Below are 22023 nucleotides of genomic sequence, written 5' to 3' on the forward strand. Positions count from 1 at the left end.
CTCCACAACAGTGTCCTTATCCAAGAAACTCTGCTAAGGCTCAGTCAGAAGTGATTGTTTTTATGATTAGTAGAAATTTATGAGCGGCAGCCTTGAGATAATGTGTCTGAAAAGCTATTTATTTTTCCTCCTTCACGGCCTGCTTCAGCAGATCTAATCCCGATTTCTTTGTGTGCCTCCAGTACATTGCCGAGCCAAGTCAAAAAGGTAAGAGTGATTTGATGTTTATTATTATATAACAGTAACCAAAAGGGTTTGTTATGGGTAATAAATCCATGTAATATTCATAATACTGCCAACATTAAAGGGGAACTCCGGCTTCTAAACCAAAATGTGATAGAGGCCCACATAACACAGAAACCCCTGATATACCCATCACAGCTACCTGTTTCTTCAAAAAGTATGTATAAATGCTATTTTCTATGCTGAAATCCAGCTGGTTAACAGTTCTTCTGGCAGGGAAGGAGGGAAAAACATTGATGTTACAAATTGTAACAACTTCTCCACAGCTTACAGACAGCATGCAGGAACTACATAACCCACAATGCATTGCACTGATATTCCGTTCCTTATTGAAATCACATTAGCAGGGAATTGTGGGGTTTGGAGGATGCAGTCTAAGGACAGATGGCTGTTGATACAAAGTAATAGTAGTCAGCGAGCTCAGCAAAGTAGTCAGACAGATCAGCAGGAGAGCAGGGGGCTAGGCTTAGGGAACTGTCAGAAACCATTAAAAATCATGAAATGTCTGCATATTTATTAATTGATGTATATTGCAAAGTTGCTTGAAATTATGTTTACTTTTGAAAAATACACCGAATGTGTGGGCCTCTCGCATTGTTACCCCATTAACATGATGCACCTATTTCAATAATACAATTAGTTTTTTTTAAAGTCAGTGGTTTTCAGGCTAATTAAGTCTGTTCCCTTACCCCTTTGAGGTCCAACATTTGGGAAGGGCTTCATTAAGCTCAAGTTTAGAGATATGCGAGATATATGTTGATCCTAAATCTGGCTGTAACTGACTTTCAAGCTGGTCTTCCAGGAGTTTGTAGGAAAGCAAATAGGCCTTCTCCCCAGATCTGTTCCTAACTGGCCTTCAGACTGACCCAAAGTTCTTAGCACCTTCAAGGTGTCAGCCCCAAATTTTGGGGGTGTTTGTCTTCATAATTACTTCACTCTCATATTTACACTGTTCTGTAAAGTTCTTTTAGATGATGGTTCATGAATCTTGCGAGATTGTTGCTCTAATTCTATCTAGTATCTGATTATTAGCAAGACAAGGTAGTTATGTTTTTGCAAAATTATTTCTGTTATTGAAAAATAAACAGGCTAGAGTGTAGCTTTATATACTTGAAGGTTGAAAGTATACCGTATGTGTTATACCCCCTATGCCATCCAATATTATAAGCCTATCACGTAGTGAAATGGAATGTTACACACACACGAATGGAGCAAACATCACAGTCCACCATTGTACACATCATTCATTTCAGTTGGAAAATAGTGGCATAGTGATAATTTATTTTATTTCATATTATTCTACACAAAGTCATGCAAAGTTGTATGTAGTGGTACAACCTGTAGGATATCATTTAGCACTGCGTTTAGGAGGTGTAAGGTATCTATATATTTGTAGGCAGCATATGACACTGTATAATATTGTTACTAATGATGGGCGAATTTGGGGCATTTTGCTTCGAAAAATTAGCGAAACGGCACTGGGAATTCACCACAAATTCGCACCTGGCAAATAAATTTGTCAATCACTAATTGTTACTGAACAGATTGTGCTACACATTGGGGGAATTCACAAATGTGTCGGTAAAATAAGTAACCCAGAAGTGGCGGTCGACAAATTTGTAAAATGTCGTACGAACGGCAAATTCACAAAGGCAGATGTTACCATCTCTGAATGTCTCGTAAGTCTGTCAGTTTTCTAAAATGTCGTATATCTTTTCATCGTACAAACGACATTTACCAAGACTTTTTAAAAGACAATTTGACTGAAATTTTCATTTTGGAGAGCCTAAAGTGTCTGAAAAATTGTCGGTAAAAAAAAATGAGTCGGGAAAAGTGGCGCCGAAAAAACCACGCCCACTTTTAACGACACTAATTCAAAAGTGTTGTACATGTCGGAAAATTGGCGGAGAAATGCTCTGTGAATCTGTCGGCTGTTGCTACGACACTTTGTACGACATTTTAAAGACATTTTTTCGTTCCCGACACTTTTCTGAATTCCCCCCATTGAGTTCCTATATGGGGGCCCTGTAGGCTGTACACTCACAGACCTGCTTTCCTAACTGCTGCCTTCCCATTCTCTTCCAGTATAGGACAATACCTCCATTGTTTTATATTCCCAAGTTAGGTGCTATAATCAATTAGTTTGAACTTAGTTTGAACTGGTGCGTTTTCAGCCCCAGACATTTTTATTTTTTAAATGATCATCAGTATAAATAGTTAGTAAAAGAGCTAAAAGCTGCCCATACTGGGACATACAATAGACTGATTATTTTCTATTTTTACAGAATCTAAGTGAAAGTGACAGGGCCTACAGGATAACAGAGTGGCTAATGAGAGCCCCAGTCAGAACTGCAAGGAGAAGGACTGAATAGCAAAGCAATTGTACATATCCCCAACTTGCCTGCAGCAAAGTAACCTTCACATTGTGTAATAAGCTATTGTATCCTGCTATCCTGCTACTTTATCTTTGAAGTTTCAGTTAATTATCTCTGTCGCATCTGGAAAATAGCCCTTGCACTATAATGTCAATGACGTATGGGTCCATTATGCCATTATGGTTTTATGGTCTTTACAATGGAACCCCAGCATCAGTGGGGTCCACTTTAAGAAAACTAATAAAAATAAAGAAGTATATATTATATACTGTGAAAATGGTTAGGTGAGTTTAGCAAAGGGTTATAAGGGGTGTCCAACCTACAGCCCTACAGCCATCATGCTGGGAGATTTAAACAGCTATAAGGACTGCAGGGTATGCAGTGAATTCAATATCATCCCCTCTAAGAGGCCTGTTCATGAAGAAATGGCACGAGTGATGCCTGAGTGGCGCTCTCTGATCATGAGCTGGCATGAATAATTTATATAAGTTAAGTTACTCACTGAGGACCTTTACACCTGAGGAGTCATTATGAAACAGCCCAAAGAGAAACACCGTATGACACAAATCACATTCCATTTCTGTCACAGCAGGGATTAATAGGAATTAACAGGTTCATCAGGGTGTTGAGACGATTCTGCATAATTTTACAACGTTTCTCAGAATGAAAATACTAAATTTATCATGACAGGTTCCCTGTACATATTAGAACATGTTTTTCTTCTAATAAATATAATAAGATAATGCCACTGACTTGGCGATGCAGCACAAAGGCCAATGTTTGGGTTTTACATCCAGTTAGCCAAGGGGCCAAAGTGCTACATAATATCCACATGAATAGCCAATAGCAATGCTCTGTTTGTGTTTGGTTTTTTGGTGCAAAAATGCAAATTTTTCGTGCAAGAAAAAAAAACCTCAAATTTTTCAAGATTTATTATACCCCAATGCTGTCAATAGCCACATTTGAAAACCTGGCGTCTCAAACCTGTCGAGGTCATGTATAAGTCAATGGCAGATGTCCCTAACCTAGTTTGAAGTTATTGTGGTTTGCGCTGGGTTTAGCCCGATAATCCAAAAAATTCAGGGTTTTCTGGATAATAACCTGAAAAATCTTATGATTCAAATATTTGCTCAATTTTATAGAGTCTTTCTACAATCCCATTTTTTCGAATTATTTTTAATGATAAATAAGGCAAAATTGTGGATGGGAGTTTTGTCAAGCTTTGTTTAATAACAAAATGAGATACATTCAGCTTTTAATAAATAACCCCCAAAATGTGAAATCTTTTAGTATAAACCATTTGGGAAGGCCTCCAAAATATATACCATATGCTACTCATCTAGCCCACTACTAGTCATATCCACCACTGAAAGTGTAATCTCTTCGTATCAATTCCAGGGATGAGAATAAAATGAACGACAATACAGTGCACATTGTATCCATGTCATTATGGGCACAATGTGTGTGGGGTACAGCCATTCTCGGACAATCTCCATTAGTGAAATTGCATAGGGGGAATCCTAGATTCAATGCATAGTAAATGGAAGGTGTAAAGTCCAGAGTTTCCTTCTGCCTATACTAATGCAGAATATGTCACCATAAGGACAAAGCCAGTATTGCTGCTTGCCAGCACAGTGATCTAGCACATGCACTTTCTTTACAGCAACTGTAAATGCTACAATTTGTCCGATTTGTGTCTAGAACACCTATTTTATCTGCCACTGGAGACAATACAGATTGGCACCTCCCTTGACTGGTAAAGCCGTGAGCCCATAGCCTACAGACCATATTATAGGTGAGTGTATCCACCTAGTAAAAATAAGGCGACTCTCAGATTCTGTTAAGATATAATAACTTTGTATTTGTAGCTGTCAATATTACACATTTCTTTTTTTATACTGGAGAAAATGATATTCAATTTTAATCACGACTTTAAAACATTGGATGATTTTCCTACATGAACAGCGGAGTACATGATTTAGCAATCCTTTACATTTTTTAACCCCAGTCTTGTGCCACACCATTCCACCTGAGTTTATTATAAGTGATTATAAATGTGCTCTATTCCTACAGAAGTAGCCCCCTCTGTTCAGGGACATTGCTGGACTTCAAAGCACATGCCAGTGAAATGGCCTTTTCTGTGAGCTTTTCTAATAGGACTCTTTGAAGTGTGAATCTGCAGCTTGGTGATGTAGAGCTCATTACAACAAAGAACTGTAATTGCCACAAAAAACCCTACCACCAGCTAACTCACAACTATCTTTACATGAGAGCAAAAACACCTAGTACAACTAAGGTCAATCATTTCACCTAAAATGGAAAAGGAAAAATATACCCTGTTTAACATGATTTGTATCTTCCATGCAATTGTCTTTAAATAGACAGTAAATAACTGTGATAAAAGGGTATAAAAGGATCTCTTTGCCTCAGAGAAAATCATTCAGTCATTTATATGTCATTTAATTCCTCTGTGACTAACAAGATCCTTGTAATTGATAGTCGGAGGTGAAATATCCCATCACTGCTATCCTCATGCATCAAAAGAGTGCTAATTACAAGAATATATGATTTACATTCTGATGTTGAAACACTTGCCCTGATGTATGTCCCCAAAGCAGTTTTGTTAATTCTGCTTTCTCAGCTATAATAAACAATAAATCAAATTAATCAGAATAGCAACAAATGGTGCACGTGACATTGTTGATTGTTTCCTTACTACGGAGATGCTAATGGTTTGGGAAGCACTGATTGTAGAGAGTTTGAATTGGGAGAGTGACACTGCTGTGTGTTGTTTAATAGTAATTTGGCCACTGGGGCTCTGTGTCATTCAATACTAGAAATGAGATTTCCTTTTAACTCAGCAGAGAAAGAAATAAGGTGGCACCTGCCCATACACTGAGTTAGCAGATCAATTCTGCTGAGAATAGTTTTTGACCTCTTCTTTTACAGGGACTGACAGTTGCAAACATATTGGGGCAATTGCACATGTTCATCTTCATCGTCCGTGGCTGCAATGAGACAAAATATAAGAGTTGAACTGAAGAAGGTACATGGGTGGGCACATTGGTATAAAATTATTCAGCAAGACCAGGTTCTTTAAACCTATCACTGATAGATATGTATATGTTAACCTGGATGAACGAGAAACTTCATAGACAATACCAAGAAATGTAGGGGGGGGGCAGAACTAAGAGAACAGAAGAGACTGCATATGTTATGGATGGTTACCTTCATAAATATTATAAATATTAGAATATATATTATACTGTTTATACACAGAACAAGTTTACCTATCTTCTAATAGATATGGCACAGCCTAAACCATCTGGATTCAGAATGGCACAGCCTAAACCATCTGGATTCAGAATGGAAACATTATTCTATTAATAGTGAGTGGTTATATCCCTGTTCATTGTGATACAATTCAGTAGAAGTTGCTAAAATATTCAGAATATACCCCAGAAATGTACAGGGAGCCCAGAAGATGTATACAATTTCCAACAGTTTCATTTATTGGAGCCCAAAAGCTTTAGAGTTTAAGTGCAGATTATAGACATTTGTTGGCACTGCAGTTGTACATGGCCATTCTGTCCAGGCTCTGAGTTACAGTGTTTAAAAGTATAAAGTGGTAACACCCCAGGGCTTTCCTGCTGTTATATCTCAGCCCACCTCAGTCCATTTATTCTAATCTTGCAGGTTGCTAAATTAAGTACATTTGGGGAAATGAATGTGCATGCTTAATTAATCTAATAATTCCAGCCAGACTCAAACAGGCAGAGGTTTTTGCTTAACCCAACTCAACGAATCTAAAAAATAAACAAATCCAGAGCACACTGGAGCTTATTTGATCAGCATGATCAACATTTCACACGGGATATCTAAATCAACTCATCATTAAGAAAAAGAGCAATAATAATTCACAAATAATGTGAACAAAACTACAGCTCCCAGCATGCCTAAACTCCAGATATTATGTTGAGGTACACTGTGAGTTTAAGTCCAGCAACATTTGAGTAGCAGGACACTGCTAGGAACATCTCTTTAATATATACAAACTAGATGCATGGTGTGTGTGCTGCTTTCATGTACTGTATAATGCAGAACAGTGGGTAATAGATTTAAGATACATGTCCAGATTTGGTTGGGCATTTTGACTGATTTCAGATATACTACTTGATTATATATTGAGTGTGTATGGCCAGCCGGGGGTCCATTCAGAGAGATAATCCTGCAACTCTAGTGGAATATATAACAAAATATCTAGACTAGTTGGGCGAAAAGTATTAGCTGCCGCTCACCTTTATTGTGCTTTTCTGATTGTTCAGTTGGGTGGAACAATACCAATAGACAGCAGGAATATAGAAGCAATACTCCTATGTGGATTTCAGTTTGGGGGGGTTTCTTCATTCCATTGTTGGGGTACAGAGCTTGTTTGCCCTAAATTTCAGTTAGGTTAGTTAACCTAAACCATGCCTCATAGCTTTAGTGCATACATATAAGAATCTGCCTGTTGATATCTAACCCATTGATGAGCCTGAAGATCATCAGTCACATTCAGGAGCACTGCCCAAAATCTTTTCTGCTGCATTTAGATGTTCTCTGTAATTTAGATTTGCTCAGTGAAAATGCTGGCACCAAGAACTAAATCATTGATTTAGAAATCAATGATCAGGATTAGATGTCACCTTAACATGCCTGCACAGATATGAATATCATTAAATATTACCCTCTCTTTTTCTCTTCACAGGGCAGTTGCATACTAAAGGCTGGCTCCCATCTTGTTAGGATACAGAGCAAGAATATCTGCACAGAAAAGATCAAATCCTTGAAGCCATCAGGTTCTTCCCAGAGTGATGTATTATCAGAATAGGTTAGACCTTATTAACTTTAATTAATGTGTAACCTTTAATTTGCCTCCGTTGCTTGATTTTTTATCTAATATAATTTCTACATTGAGCATCTTAGTGGCAATTGACCAAGGTAACCACTTGGCTGTTAAAATGCAGCTATATCCAATTTATCTGACATAATTCAAGTCATCCCATTATTCAGAGAATGGAGAGATGGGAAAGCACAAGAGAACCGAGATGGGAAAGCACAAGAGAACCCAAATGCTGCTTTGTTTCTTGAAATAAGAAATGTTTTTATTAAAAACTTAACATAACTTTTTGGCAGAGGGGCTTATTTACAAATAGCTTGCAAAGGCCATTCATGCATGATTTTTCTCTGGTGTGGGGCTCAGGCATACTGCCTTATTGAAGCTTAAATAGAATCATCAACTCGGCACCAAAGCGGAATCTTTTTTGGCCTCCCCACCCAATACACCTTGGAGAAGAGGATTTGCATTCTATGTTATACATTAAAATTGTAATTCACTTAGAAACCGTGGTATCCTAGGGGTCCATACTTTACAAAACCTGATCTCGTACCAATGCCAGTAAGGATTGCACCAGGCAACATGCTTTTGCCATCGAAGTGTAGGGGAGATCAGTGGTGACACCAATTTACCAATGACCAATTTAACCTCATTTTTTGCTAGTTCTAGTAATTTCTGATGACATATAAGCTTAGTTTAAGAGCTCAGAGCACACTGGGCATGTGCAGTGCCACTGACACTGAAAGATTTCCCAAGAAGGTCAAAATATGGGAAGCTGCTGTGGACAATTTGAAGGCGTCAATCACTACTGTTAAATGACTGGTGAACATCAAGGTTGGTACATTATGTTCTATATATATTATACAGTATTTATAGCTATATTCTTTTTAGGCTTTAGACCTTATCTAATTCATTAGCAAGTATACATTTTAAATTCCATGGTTTTTTTTCAGTTTTAATATTAGATACAGAACCTGGATTCCAGTTTTGATTAAAAATAAATCTATTTGCAGACAAAGACAATAGATTCATTTGCTGTAAAAAAAAAAAAACCTCAGCAGTTTATAAGAAATATACAATAGCTAGTGTGTTGGAAAAAGGTTTTGGCCAATGGATGCAGCGCACTTAGTTCCACTTTGTTACTTTAAGCATTACCCAGTCATATATTTTTCTAACTTTGCAATAAGAAAGCTTGAGCCTATCACACGGTTTGTGGACAGACTAACCGCAGAATAGAAGAATGAAATCAAATCGATAAGGAAATGTTTTTTATACACATCAGAAGCAATTTAAAGCGATTCTCCAAATCAATGCAAATAGACAGAAATTCTTCTCAGCGTTTACTACCAGAACGGGGAGTTATTGATCGGACTATTGGATTTTTTTTTTTTTTTTTTGCATAGGGAAAGACTCTTGCTTGGACAGGGATGAGATGGCATGAAAGAAAGTGTGTTCCAGAAATAAAACCAGGACCACTGGGGTGAATTGTTATGTTGTTTCAAATAGCAAACACAGTGATATATATATAGACCTTGTAGATCAATGTCTGCGCATCTCAACTCGCCTCAAGTAACAGGCTTGAAACTTACATGAAGTTCTTGATTCAGAAAGAAAGATCAATGCCCAGTGACCATAAATGAATAAATAAATAATTTTTATTATATATTATTTTTACTTCTATACCTATATATCACAACATATTGACATAGTATATTGACACTACCTATTTTAAACATATGGTCTGGTTTTACAAGGCGGAGGGGACCAAAAAAAGTCTGCAGAGTAGTGTTTGGAGGACACAACACTTAACGGATTCACTCGAACACGATTTCTAATTTAAAATTACGTTGCTTTATTCATACCTTTAAAATTTGTAAGCTAAGGTACAGTGCATGATGATCACCACTGACGCGTTTCATGCCCTATGGCACTTCCTCAGAGTTTTACAGATTTTCAAAAAGACACAACTTTATAGCAAGTCTAATAGCCAAACAATTTACATAATATGTTTCTTAAAGGTGTATTGCACATATACAGACCACATTTAGTCTCACTTCTATATTCCCCTCATACAACCAATAAGGTTTTTTTTTATATTTATAAAAACATCATAAATTATTAAAAGAACTCTTTTTGTTTTCATGTATGTTATTTGAACACTTTTGGGGATGATTCAAAAAAGTGTTTGGAGTAGGCTGCATTAGAGGATAGTCTTGTGCTTAAAGATATTTTTGGTTTGTATATTCTATACTTCCAAAAAACATTTTGAGAATATTCAGACTGGAATGATGTGGGGTAGGTGACCTTTAGCTCATGGTTTTGTAATCACTTCCTATGAAGGTAAATATGAACTTGCAAACCATATACAGTATATATATACACACATGTGTCTTACAGGTATGGATCAGAATGCTCAGGACCAGGGGTTTTCCAGATAAGGTGTCTTTCCATATTGGATTTCCATAACTTGAGGTTATTAAAATATCATATAAATATTAATTAAACTGAGTAGGATTGTTTTGCCTCCAATAAGGATTAATTATATCTTAGTTGGGATCAAGTACAGGGTAATGTTTTATTATTACAGAGAAAAAGGAAATTGTTTTATCTTTCATCTGACTCACTGATTACCCATGTTTTTCTCTCTCTCTCTCTTTCTTGCAGTCTTCGGCTGTTACTGTGTTCTTTTAGAAAAAGTTGTCATAAAAAGCCATACCACATTCGTAGTGCCAGTGGTTTAAAGGAACAGTAACATAAAAAAAATTTAATTGTTTTAAATTAATAAAAATATAATGCAGTGTTGCCCTTTACTGGTAAAACTGGTGTGTTTGCTTCAGAAACACTACTGTTGTTTATATAAATAAGCTGCTGTGTAGCAATGGGGGCAGCCATTCAAAGGAGAAAAGGCTCAAGTTACACAACAGATAGCAAATAAGCTCTGTAGAACATAATGGTGTTATCTGTTATCCACTATTTAACCTGTGCCAAATAGCCTTTTTTTCAATTTCCACCAGTGATACACAGCAGCTTGTTTATATGAATAGTGATGGGCGAATTTGCGCCGTTTCGCTTCGCCGAAAAATTCGCAAAACGGCGTCTCGTTTTTGACGCCGGCGCCCGTTTTTGACGAATTTTTGTCGCGAATTTTCGCGGGCGTTTTGCGAATTTATTCACTGGCGGCGAATCGCACAAATTCGGCGCGAATTCGCGCCTGGCGAATAAATTCGCCCATCACTATATATGAACTATATTCTGAAGTAAACACTAAGTGAAAGACAAAAGTACATGGTATTTTCATTACTTTAAAACACCTTTTTTGGTGTTACTGTTCCTTTAAGTACTGGGGGTGCAATCACACCTGGGACTGCACCACGTGGAAGCCTTCCAGAGCCATAATAAAGCAAATGACAGGTGGAAGGGCTGTATCACCAGGTCTCTGATCCTCCATTCCAAAGGTAGGGTAAGCCAGTGAGAGAACTATATGCTATCTCATTTTATACAGACTAGGGTACAGGAATTAATATCACTACCCCTGGGTGACGGGTCTATTAGAGTAGGGATTGTTAACTTCTTATATCCCATTTGTTTTGATACCAATATAGACGTATGGAAACCATTGTTGTTTGTGTGCAGCAGAGAAGTGGATGCGTAAGTAAATACAAAAGGCTTTTTCACACAAAATTCTTTGTGCAAAGCCCCAATTCGTTATGTTCATGGACTAAAGAGTGTGTGTAGTTTGGTAGTTTATATTTAAAGGGATACTGTCATGGGAAAAAATTTTTTTTTCAAAATGAATCAGTTAATAGTGCTGCTCCAGCAGAATTCTGCACTGAAATCCATTTCTCAAAAGAGCAAACAGATTTTTTTATATTCAATTTTGAAATCTGACATGGGGCTAGACATATTGTCAATTTCCCAGCTGCCCCAAGTCATGTGACTTGTGCTCTGATAAACTTCAATCACACTTTACTGCTGTACTGCAAGTTGGAGTGATATCACCCCCCTCCCTTATTCCCCCCAGCAGCCAAACAAAAGAACAGGGAAGGTAACCAGATAGCAGCTCCCTAACACAAGATAACAGCTGCCTGGCAGATCTAAGAGCAACACTCAATAGTAAAAACCCATGTCCCACTGAGACACATTCAGTTACATTGAGAAGGAAAAACAGCAGCCTGCCAGAAAGCATTTCTCTCCTAAAGTGCAGGCACAAGTCACGTGACTGGGGGCATCTGGGAAATTGGCAAAATGTCTAGCCCCATGTCAAATTTCAAAATTGAATATAAAAAATGTGTTTGCTCTTTTGAGAAATGAATTTCAGTGCAGAATTCTGCTGGAGTAGCACTATTAACTGATGCATTTTGAAAAAAACATGTTTTCCGATGACAGGATCCCTTTAAAAACATTTATGCATCAGCGCTCCAAAAAAATGCAAGAAGTGTGAATTTGTGCCAAAGATTAGGGAATGTTTTTGGCTTAGTACCAGACCCTGGTTACATTAGGGCTCAGTCATTAACAGAGAAACTAATTAACAGGATAACCTAGACAATTTAGAGGTTTTGACCTAATAAGTAATTTATGTATTGTTCAAAGAGAACTAGAAGTACCAGTGGAATATAATGAACACAATGAATGTTATGTTTCAGCAGAAGCTGCAGAGACACAGTCTGAACATCCCTGGCTTACCCCAGTCTGAACAACAAACAATCGCCCACTAATGTTCCACCACATGAGAAAAACACAACAAAGTGGCTGATTTGCAATAGTTGATGGCTCTTTTTTTATTTCCTCACATACAGATATAGATGTTCCAAAAACAGCTCTCACCAATTCAGTAATTACTTCTATTCTTCTTCTGATGCATTGCATTTCACTTGGGAATGTATCAGCGACACCATGTATGGGTGCCAGACACATTCAAACAAATACAGTTTTCCAGGCTTCTCTCGAAAACTAAAAGAGAACTGTTCAACGCTTGTATTGTTAACTCCTTCCATTCCTGTTACTGAATAGCAATTGAATGAACATTCCTTTTTGAACATATTTTCCTCGATGCCAAGTGTGACAAAGAGCACAGGGCTGGATGCCATGGTAACTCCATTGGTGCTGTCTGGAGCAGCTACACAACTCACCAGCCCTTTTTGGTTCTATCCTCAAGTGCTTCCAAGAGCATACAGTATGACCCTCCGCTAATGTAGCTGGAAAGTTTAGAATGTCTCTGGGAAGGATCTGCTTTCTTTTCCACCCTTTAAATATGATAATTATTAGCTTGTGAATTGCTGAGACAAGTGTTTTGTAAAGCTAATTTGTGAATTAGGTGTTACCATACATTGAGCTTAAACAGACACCAAGTGAGCAACGTCACAGAATAATTTTGCTTTGGTTTGGGAACAAATGTAATCAACTTCCAGTTATTCTTTAACTAAGCCCTCTAATTATGTGTCAAGATCTCCTGGAAGTCTTTGTTGTACAACCTGTACATAGACATTACCCTCACGATCAATCAGCAACTGAGACTATAGGGTGGTATTGTTGATCGCTGTTGCTGAAGATGTCACAGATGAAGACAAGCATCATGTAGCTGCACTCCCATATTGATTGGGGAAATGCTGATGTTTGTTAACAAAGCAAGGTTTCCTAGTCCATGAAGAGTTAACAAATGCACAAGCTAACATGCACGACAAGACCTTTCCAAAGTAAAGCATTTTAAAATGATGCAAAACTTTTATAATTCCCCTTTAGAGATAACACCACTATATTAGGAGCAAATGCTTTCTCAGAGGTGTTACAGGCCAGTAAAGGGCTCCTTGCACCCCAGGTCACGGCCATTTGTGCTTTACTAAGTGAATAGGCACAAGGGCACAGAGAGCTTTCTGCAGAGAGATCAGATCGGTGCAAGTGCATGAAGAATATTTGTTGTTACTTTTCACAGACGTTATTTGGAGCTTCAGGGGGTCTTAAGGTTTTATGGACCCCTATTTAAACCCATGCTATGCAATGGTAAAGCCTATCTGGGACCATCAGATATGTGTCACAAGATGTGTGGAAACGAGGCTAAAAATAACAGGTATAGGTAAACTCTAGCATCAAATGGACAGTTGAAAATTGATGTAAATTAATATCTATTATGGCAGGGTTTTATAGTGTTTTTCTTCACAGACTTAAAACAAACGTAGGGGGTTTTGACCAGTCAAAAATAATAGACCTTATACTTCTGGGTTTCCAAGTTTGCTTTCAAGGTGTTTGCTTCTGGTCAGTGATCACTGCTTTGGAGCCTCTGATTGGATGTAAAGAACCAGCTATAGTGACAGCCAGTCCTGTAGTACAGCTTTACATTTCTGGCAGAGGTAGGAAGTGTCCTATTTGTAGCTCAGGTGATGGACTTTGGGGGGGGAGCCTTATGCAGGAGCCCTTATTTTGTAAATATGGAGTAACTTCTGTACCCCAGTACTCTGGTTTGTCATAGCAGTGTTTAAGGACAGAAGTAACTTTACTATATAATTACTAACGGTAACATTGATGATCCCTTTAGGATGGTGGTCGAGCAAAATAAGGGCAGTAGTGGGTTCCTTTGATTAACCTGCCCATGACCTGCTAGGAATCACATGTCCCAGATAGTGATTATACATTTCTTCATACAAAACACATCAGTCAATTAATTTTTTTATGCAAAATACATTGAAGTCCATGGGCATTTTTCAGCAAAAAGTTTTGGAGTAAAATGTTTTTTTTATGGATTCACGAAAATATTCGCCAATGGTGACGTAGAATTTTACCGCAAAACCATGATTGGTGAAAAATATCACCCATCCCCAAATCTATACTTATAAGTTTCAGAAACATTTCTAATTTTATATGATTTTTGGGAAGCTAAAATGCGCCAATAATCCTTACTTCAGGGGGGAGGTTGATCGTAGGGGTGGGCCTGGCCCAGTCCCACCCTGTTTCCATCTGCGGTAGAATTCTACCATTAATTTTGTTTTGCTGGAAAAAATGCTGCAAATGCCAGTGGTATTATTAGGAAGAGGAAAGAAGTCTCTGCCCCGAAGAGGTTACAATTTACACGTATGAGGATGGGTAACTTTCAGCCACAAATAGGGTTATTTCTTGAAAATATCATGCATGCCAGCGATGTGCAGATTTCTTTAATATGTGTTTCCTTTTTTTGCATAAAATTCATTTATCTGTTAGTATATTACAAAATGTTTTTATTATTATTTTGAGACGATTTTATTTAGGTCTAGTTTAGGGCTAAGACCGAGCAAGTAAAACTATAACTGGGTCATTTACATATTCCCTTTAATCTCAATTTTTAACTGGAAAAAAAATGTGAATTTTAGCCATGCAAGCTACAAATCTGAAAAAGGTAGCATATGATTATTTGTGGAGCTGGGATTCTCGAGCAGATTCAGTGACTCATTTTCCATGTGTGTGTCTCAGATATGGAGCCGGGGTAAGCAAAATTCTCATCCTTTAGGAAATAAAATAATTGGCTTGTGACTTGTATGGCTGAGGTTCAGCTACAGCTCTGGCATCTCTATTAGAGCCATCCCCTTCTCTTCACTAAACACTCCCATTACTGTCACTGCTCAGGTTTGTCATAGCAAGTGTCTGCATTGTGAGATGTGTCACTGCGGCTGTCCGGCTCCCCACAATCCCTGACACTCTCGCAGCTCATTAATATTGGCATGTCAGGGGCGCAGGAGGGAGAGGCAGCAGTATCTGCAGACCCAGAGCTCGCAGGCTGGAGCCGTTATACACACACACCTTCAGATCAGACAACAACTACACAACATGTAGCAGAGAACAGATACACAGCCATTAGCAATGGCATTTCTACCTTCCAATGTACCTGCATTATACAGCAAGTGCTATGACTTTACATTAGTGACCATTAAAAGGGACAGTGACATAGTAAGTATGTATATATCTGTATACTCGCTACTTGTATAGACAGCGCTGCACATTTAAACAGTACATTAATAGAACAAGAGTGGAATGAAATGACATTAATAGATATGGCAATAATAGAACACAGATAACGAAATGACGTTCAGTGCTGAGACACAAGAGGAAGGAGCCCCCTGCCCTATAGAGGGCACAGTCTAAGCTCACAAATATTAAATGAAAACTGTTCATATGAATTCATGCTCCTAGTCCTCATCTTTAGATAGCATATGCTTTTACAGTATTTGTTGTGTTGGTTATACTGTATAGTAAAAAACATATATCCCTCACTCTGACTGTAAAACCTAATGCTTCTCACTGGAATGCCTTCATTTCCATAGGATTAGGTTTCCTTTTAATGCAATAAATATAAAACTACACATTTTCTTTAATATATGGCTGAACATATTAAAAGCACAAAATCCATATTTATTGGCTTAAGTTGTATGCTGCCTCATTTAAGGGGTACATTTTTTTCACAGAAACTATGTCTTTTGCTTGAATTGGATGCAAATAAATTCATCAGTCGAAATAATCCCTACTGCTATTTAGGTGCTGAGAGCTGGGAAAAAAAAATGTGTTTGCTGCCTTTGGTGCCAATTATATAAATCCATCAACAGGGAGTCAGTGCAAATAGAGCAGGCAGGATTCTCACTGGAGGATAGGCTTACATCAATTGGGCCACTGGCCCTGGAGGACTTGGAAACCGCTTTATTGTGCAGTCTTGCTTTAAGAAGCTTTTTATGTTTTAACCCTTCATGATATGCTGGAAAATGCTGGGATCTTATGTCCCCTTTTCAGGAACTGTATTCAGTGGGCTCTGTAAGGAGCAAAAGAACTCAATCGCCATGTGCTAATGTACTCAGAGAGAACACACAGGGCTCATTTTCTAATACAGGGCAGATTTGCCCCATTGCAGTAAACAAGCACAACCAGAGATTAGAGATATTTGCTTAATGGTTGCTATGGTTACTGCACTGGGCAAATTACCCTAGAGATTTAAACATCAGTCATTGCTCATTTAACATAAAAGTCTTCTGCACACTCTATAATAGGCAGCAACGGCCCATGTGGTGGGTGGCAGGGTTTAGACTTAGGTGCTATTGACAACAGGAAACATTTCTTGTACTATGACCTAGACTAGACCGTTCTTTTACAGTTAATTACTACATAACTTTATATTTTAGATTATAAGATCAAGTGATCAGGGCCCTGTTTACCTCTTGTATTGGTTACATTTTTGTATGTTACATAATTCTCTATGTTAATGTGTACACCCTGCTATTGTACAGCACTATGGAACACATTGTAGCTTTATAAATATGCATTAATACAATGAATAACTTACCACCGATTTTAATATAAGGATAGTAGAGCTGGGCCGTGCCGGCCAGGCACCCTAGGCTACCTGGCCGGTCCAGGCGCCAGCTGGATGTGCGCATGCGTGAATCAACACGTGCATGCGGAGAAGTGCGAATAGAATGGAAAGATAGGGGACCGGACATGGAGTAGGCAACAGAGAGGGTACGTTCCTGGCGCCCCCCCAGCTTTGTGCCCACATGCCTACTTTGCCGACCCCTATTTCCGACCCTGAAGCAAGGAGTTCCATGACTGAGGGCTTTTGTACAGGTCATGGAACTCATAGGTGACTTTCAATATTCTTATATTTTACAACAGGGGGGGACCGAAATTTTTCGCTGCAAAAATGTTGCCCATATACTCTAATGGGTGAAAAAATTTGTGGCGTGTCAAAAAAAATTGCCATGCAATTTGTCACGCGTTAAAAAAAAATTGTTGCCCATAAATTTCAATGCATTTTGCAGTTTTGAAAATTTTTGGCTAAGGAAAACGGGTCAGATTCTCCCATCACTATTTATAATGCACAAGTTTTAATGAGTCATGGGGGTCAGACTCAGGCATCTGGGGCTGAAATAAAGGGCCCTCCATCTGGCATTTAACCTCCACAACCCCTCTGTTTGGCTTGGGATTCAGGCCGGGGAGTGTTTTTTTTTCCTCGTGTCCTACCGGCTAAGTCCTAAACTGGTCATGTTATAGAAATAATATTACTTAGTGCTATTTATATGATTAATAAAGTACCCCCTATTGTAAAATATAAGGATAATATAAGTTACCTTCGGCCTTGCGCTTTTATATGGTCATGAACTCCTAGGTGACTCCTAATATCCTCATATTTTGCAGAAGGGTACATTAATTATTATAATAAACAAGTTTCAGTGAGTCATGGGACAGAAATTACATCACTAAGCCCCGATTATAACTGATGACACCACTTAGCACTGTTTATAAGGACATCATTTACAGGATATTCATGGCTCTTGTGTATTATAATGATATACAGGCTATTCATGGATTTTTTGTATTATAATTGTATTTATTACATTAATGTGTGATTATGGTTATTAATTGTTATTCAGGAACTGACATGCTAACATTGTGAATTTATCTATTTTGGCTGCTGATGTAGAACAAGGTCTCTATTGTAACCCCTTTGGTTATCAGTTTATATAAAGTAAATAGCACAAAGGCTTGACCAGTACAGTGTGTAAGTATTTAAGCATCGGTAACATAATGGCATTCTCTAAATGTCAGACTGAAGAGTACAGCACCAAGGTCATCTAGAACATGTATAGCGTTTGTTCCTTCTGACTCTTCATTTGCTTGTTGTCAGAGCTATACTGGCTGATCTTGAGAGCCACACATGGACACACAATATAGTCCTGCTTAATAGAAGTGAAGAATACGAGGCAGGGTGTTCACATGGAGAACAAGAAGGTTAGATGCACAACTACAGGCAGAAAAACTAGGAGGAAAAACATTCAGTTGCCCAGAACTGCTTACACTAATCCTCATCCCTTTATTTACTGAGCGCAAACTAATAAATTCTACCCCTGAGAGCAGGAACCAATTAAGCTAATGTAAAAGTGCTAGGGAATAATTGGTGTTAAGATACTGGAAAGCAGCCATAATACAATGTGGAGCAAACAAGAACTGGCAAGCAACATCGCTGCAAGCAATAAGGCTCCACAAGGGGCACACTTTGTTTTGGCTGCTGGGCTAATGTGTTATCATGGATTCCCCAAGTATGGCTGGGAAACTGCGTGACTGGATGGATTATTGCTGGTAAATGATATTCCATATTTACAGGCATTGCATGGAGCAGCTAAGGTCAGACAGACGTTGAGAAAACAAGAAGAGAAACATTAGCAACCATTGTTTCCACCCCCGTGCCACTTTAAATGTTGATATATGAATGTATGTAGTATTGCTTTATATATATACTGGTGTCAGCATATACTGTATAAATGAAGGTTTTACAGCTACTGCTTTAGATGAAGGTTTTCCATCTCACACATTTTATTTTATAAGCAGAATTCATGTAACACTGGGAAAAAAAACACCAATCCATGTGACAGAGGCAAAGTCCTCCCTTAATGGATTGCTTCTCTAGAGACCAGTAACTCTTTTATAGACAAAGAGCCAGATTCAGTTTAATGGAATGACTATATATCCTAATTCAATTGCAAATTTCCCTGTAGACTTTAATGGTGTCTTTCATGTGATAAAAACAAGATGTGTTTATTCTTACATTGGGCCACAATGTATACAGTAAATATCCCAGTTAAAATTGAGATAATCCCTTCCATACATATCATGAAGATTTAGGTAGGCTTTGCCTCCACAAAAAGATATTCCAAAAATGTCACCCTCCTCCCCTGCTTCCATAGCAGTGTTGCTCCACCCAGAGTTTGGACAATAGATCCTATGCCTGTACTGTAATTTTGTATGATGCTGTAAGACGTGACAAATAAAAGACATAAGCAAGAAAATTATAGTTATACACCTGGAATATTCCTTACCCTGAGCAGAACAAAGTCCAATTATTATATTGTTTTCCCCAGTAAAGAATTAAGATGAATTAGGAATTCTGGCATGCAGTGACATCCCTCAGTCACAGTCACAAAGTTATATTATTATGATTTATTTAGGAATATGATTTATTCAGAAATCATTAGCAAAGGCAGAATGGCAAAACAAAGGAGTCAGAAAAATGTCTAGCAACAAGCTGTGCCTGGGACAATCCACATAATTATTGCTGTTTATAGATAGAGCTCCATGTTCTGCTGCACTGCTATACACAATACAGGGAGAAAGCAAGAACTAGAACTGGCTAGAGGTAAATCGAAGGAGGCAAAGAGAATCCACAGTATAGAGATCATGGTGCCCAACCTCTCCAGGCATCAAGCGGTTGTACTACAACTCCCAGCATGCTTTGCCTGGAAAGACTGTTAAAAGCAATATAAGTCCTGAATAAACCAAGTCCTGAATATTTATCCATCTCCGTACCAAATCTAACACACAGCCACACTATGCCACTTGTTAGAACCTTCTGGGTCACCATCACACCTGCCTCCCTCTGTTGCATGCACAGAAGCATAACTAGATTGTATGTGACCCCACAGCAAACAATAAATGAACACTGCACATCATACAGGACCTGTGTTCTCTCTATATTCAGGCACTGGGTCTGTTGCTTCTATCATTAAGATGTATAAAACCATTCAAAATGTTATTTATTACATTATAATTGGAGTAATGCCTCCTAGATAGAACAATTGTGGCCACAACCACCCCCTCCACTCAAGGGTCCCCCTGCCACAAAGAATATGTCTGCGCTGTCCTATACACACATACAGTACGGCTTCCCCAATCACCTGCTTAGCCCAAAGGTAATTGTGAGGATGATAAGCTGGGGCTTGTTGCTGAAATGCATGCGTGCAATTGATTCTGACACCCAGCGTGGATTCATATATAGTATAATATGCGTGTTATGGAAATGTTGAGATTTTATCAAATAGAAATCACATTTAAGACATGAATGTTGCCTTCGTATCAACGACTAACTTTTATGATTGTGTGCAGAAATTAATGCTACAGGGCATAACATTGCTTACGTCTTATTATTTAATTGCTAGGTGACTCACTGCAAAATGTTCATAACAAGGCAATTTCCATTGCTGAGATGAATAATATAGAAAGGTTTAGCAACAGTGGGGCCTGGTGTGGAAATGAACCACCTAGTGTGGTGATGACATGCATTATTTGGGAAGGATTTGGAGTCATTTAAAATATTACATGATTCAACTAAAAGAAATAAATACATTTACAAAAAATAGAAAATCCCCCCAGCCTGCCACTGTATTTATTCACGTGTCTAGACGTCTGTTAATTGGTGCATGCAGAAAGACTGTCCTATGCTTAATTTGATTAGAGAGTAAAGGGTGGGTGGCGGGTGCCTAAACATGGTGCCCAAAGTGATTATGAATCCTGGCAGTGTTGGTGTTCCCTCTAGAATTTTTTTCAGCTGGGTGGGATGAAAAAGTAGCCAGAAGGGGGAAAATGTGTATTTTTGATCGCATGAAATCACAGCTTCCAGAAACCACTACAAACCAAATGTTCACAACAGCATAGCACCTTCTGTGGGGAAAAAATGAGTAAGGGGAGCCAAGAAACCCCAACAGCCACTTGAGTGACAAGACAGAAAATGAGAGAATGAGAATACACTAGGAGGTTATTTATTAGAGTCTGAATGCTCAAAACTCTAAAAATTTTAAAAATATAAAATTTGCAGACCTGCCACGGTTGCATATAAGTCAATGAGAGAAGTCTCGAAGATATCCTGATCTGCGCTGGGTTTCGTGCAAAAATCAGAAAAATCAAAGTTTTCAGGAGGAAACGAATTTGTATGCATTTCCGTACCATTTTCACAAACAATTTTTAGAGTTTTTTCCCCGCACTCGATTTTTTTTCAGGAAAATGTATTGATAAATAGAAAATGGCTAATGTGGCTCAGAATTAAATCAAAATAAGTCACAATAAACTGTATGTTCCGCAAATTACCGCAAATGAACAATGTCTAGAGGGCATTAAGGGTTAGCAAAAAGAAAGATGAGGGTTAAAGGCAGTGAGCAGAATAGTATTTGTTACTGCTTCATGATTATGATCATTACTGTCTAAATCAATTCAGTTATGACATATTGGGTTACCATTAATTAAGTATAAAACAATTCTGAAACAAAAAACAATAATCCAGTAGTATTGGGGAGACATTGTTTAAATGGTAAATGTGTACGTAGCCTGCCCTGGACAGCAAGTAGTAAATTGAAGCCTCTGCTGCTCTGGGACATATTCTGGCTTTCATCTGTGTTTGAGCACTATGGCAAATTAGCAACCCGCCTGCCCAAGCCTTTGCAAATGAAACACGCAACAATACCAATCTCTCCACTTTAATTAAAGAGGGAGCGTTATCAGAGCTTAGACACCTCAAGCAGAAACATTAAGAAGATCCAGTCACTGAATGAACATCTGCTACTGTTTTCTGATCATGGTTAGTTTAATTTAGTCCATTCTTCACAATCTGACAAAGTTAATCTTTCACAGTTTGTTATATTCCCATTTAAAAACACACACAAAACAAATTAGCGCACACTCTGTAAATACTCCCAGGCCTCCGGGATTATCACTACTGTTATTATGTTTCTTAATTGCCAAACCATTTTATATATG

At 38.1% G+C, this 22023-nt stretch overlaps 1 protein-coding gene and 1 long non-coding RNA gene across 6 annotated transcripts in view; one reads left to right on the forward strand and one right to left on the reverse strand.

Annotated features, from left to right (window-relative positions):
* LOC108701857 (sperm-associated antigen 16 protein) overlaps positions 1-22023 on the reverse strand; it is a 474505-nt gene that overhangs the window by 19981 nt on the left and 432501 nt on the right. Inside the window, exon 15 of one of the 4 annotated variants that reach the window (XM_041576878.1) lies at positions 4936-5626. The exons of the other annotated variants lie outside the window; for them this stretch is intronic. Within the exon in view, the coding sequence (XP_041432812.1) occupies positions 5562-5626 (65 nt within the window). The 3' untranslated portion in view covers positions 4936-5561. Of the gene's footprint in view, positions 1-4935; positions 5627-22023 lie in introns of those variants that run through there. 4 annotated transcript variants of the gene reach the window in all.
* On the forward strand, positions 145-10218 carry LOC108701425. 2 transcript variants are annotated; one of them, XR_005964135.1, is made up of 5 exons: positions 145-207; positions 4320-4413; positions 5568-5664; positions 7366-7488; positions 10159-10218. It is a non-coding gene; the product is annotated as an uncharacterized LOC108701425 (long non-coding RNA). The 2 variants fall into 2 exon arrangements; XR_001933173.2 differs by lacking the exon at positions 10159-10218 and having other exon boundaries at positions 7366-8335.

The sequence above is a fragment of the Xenopus laevis genome, chromosome 9_10L, assembly GCF_017654675.1.
Source record: "Xenopus laevis strain J_2021 chromosome 9_10L, Xenopus_laevis_v10.1, whole genome shotgun sequence".
Taxonomy (NCBI): domain Eukaryota; kingdom Metazoa; phylum Chordata; class Amphibia; order Anura; family Pipidae; genus Xenopus; species Xenopus laevis.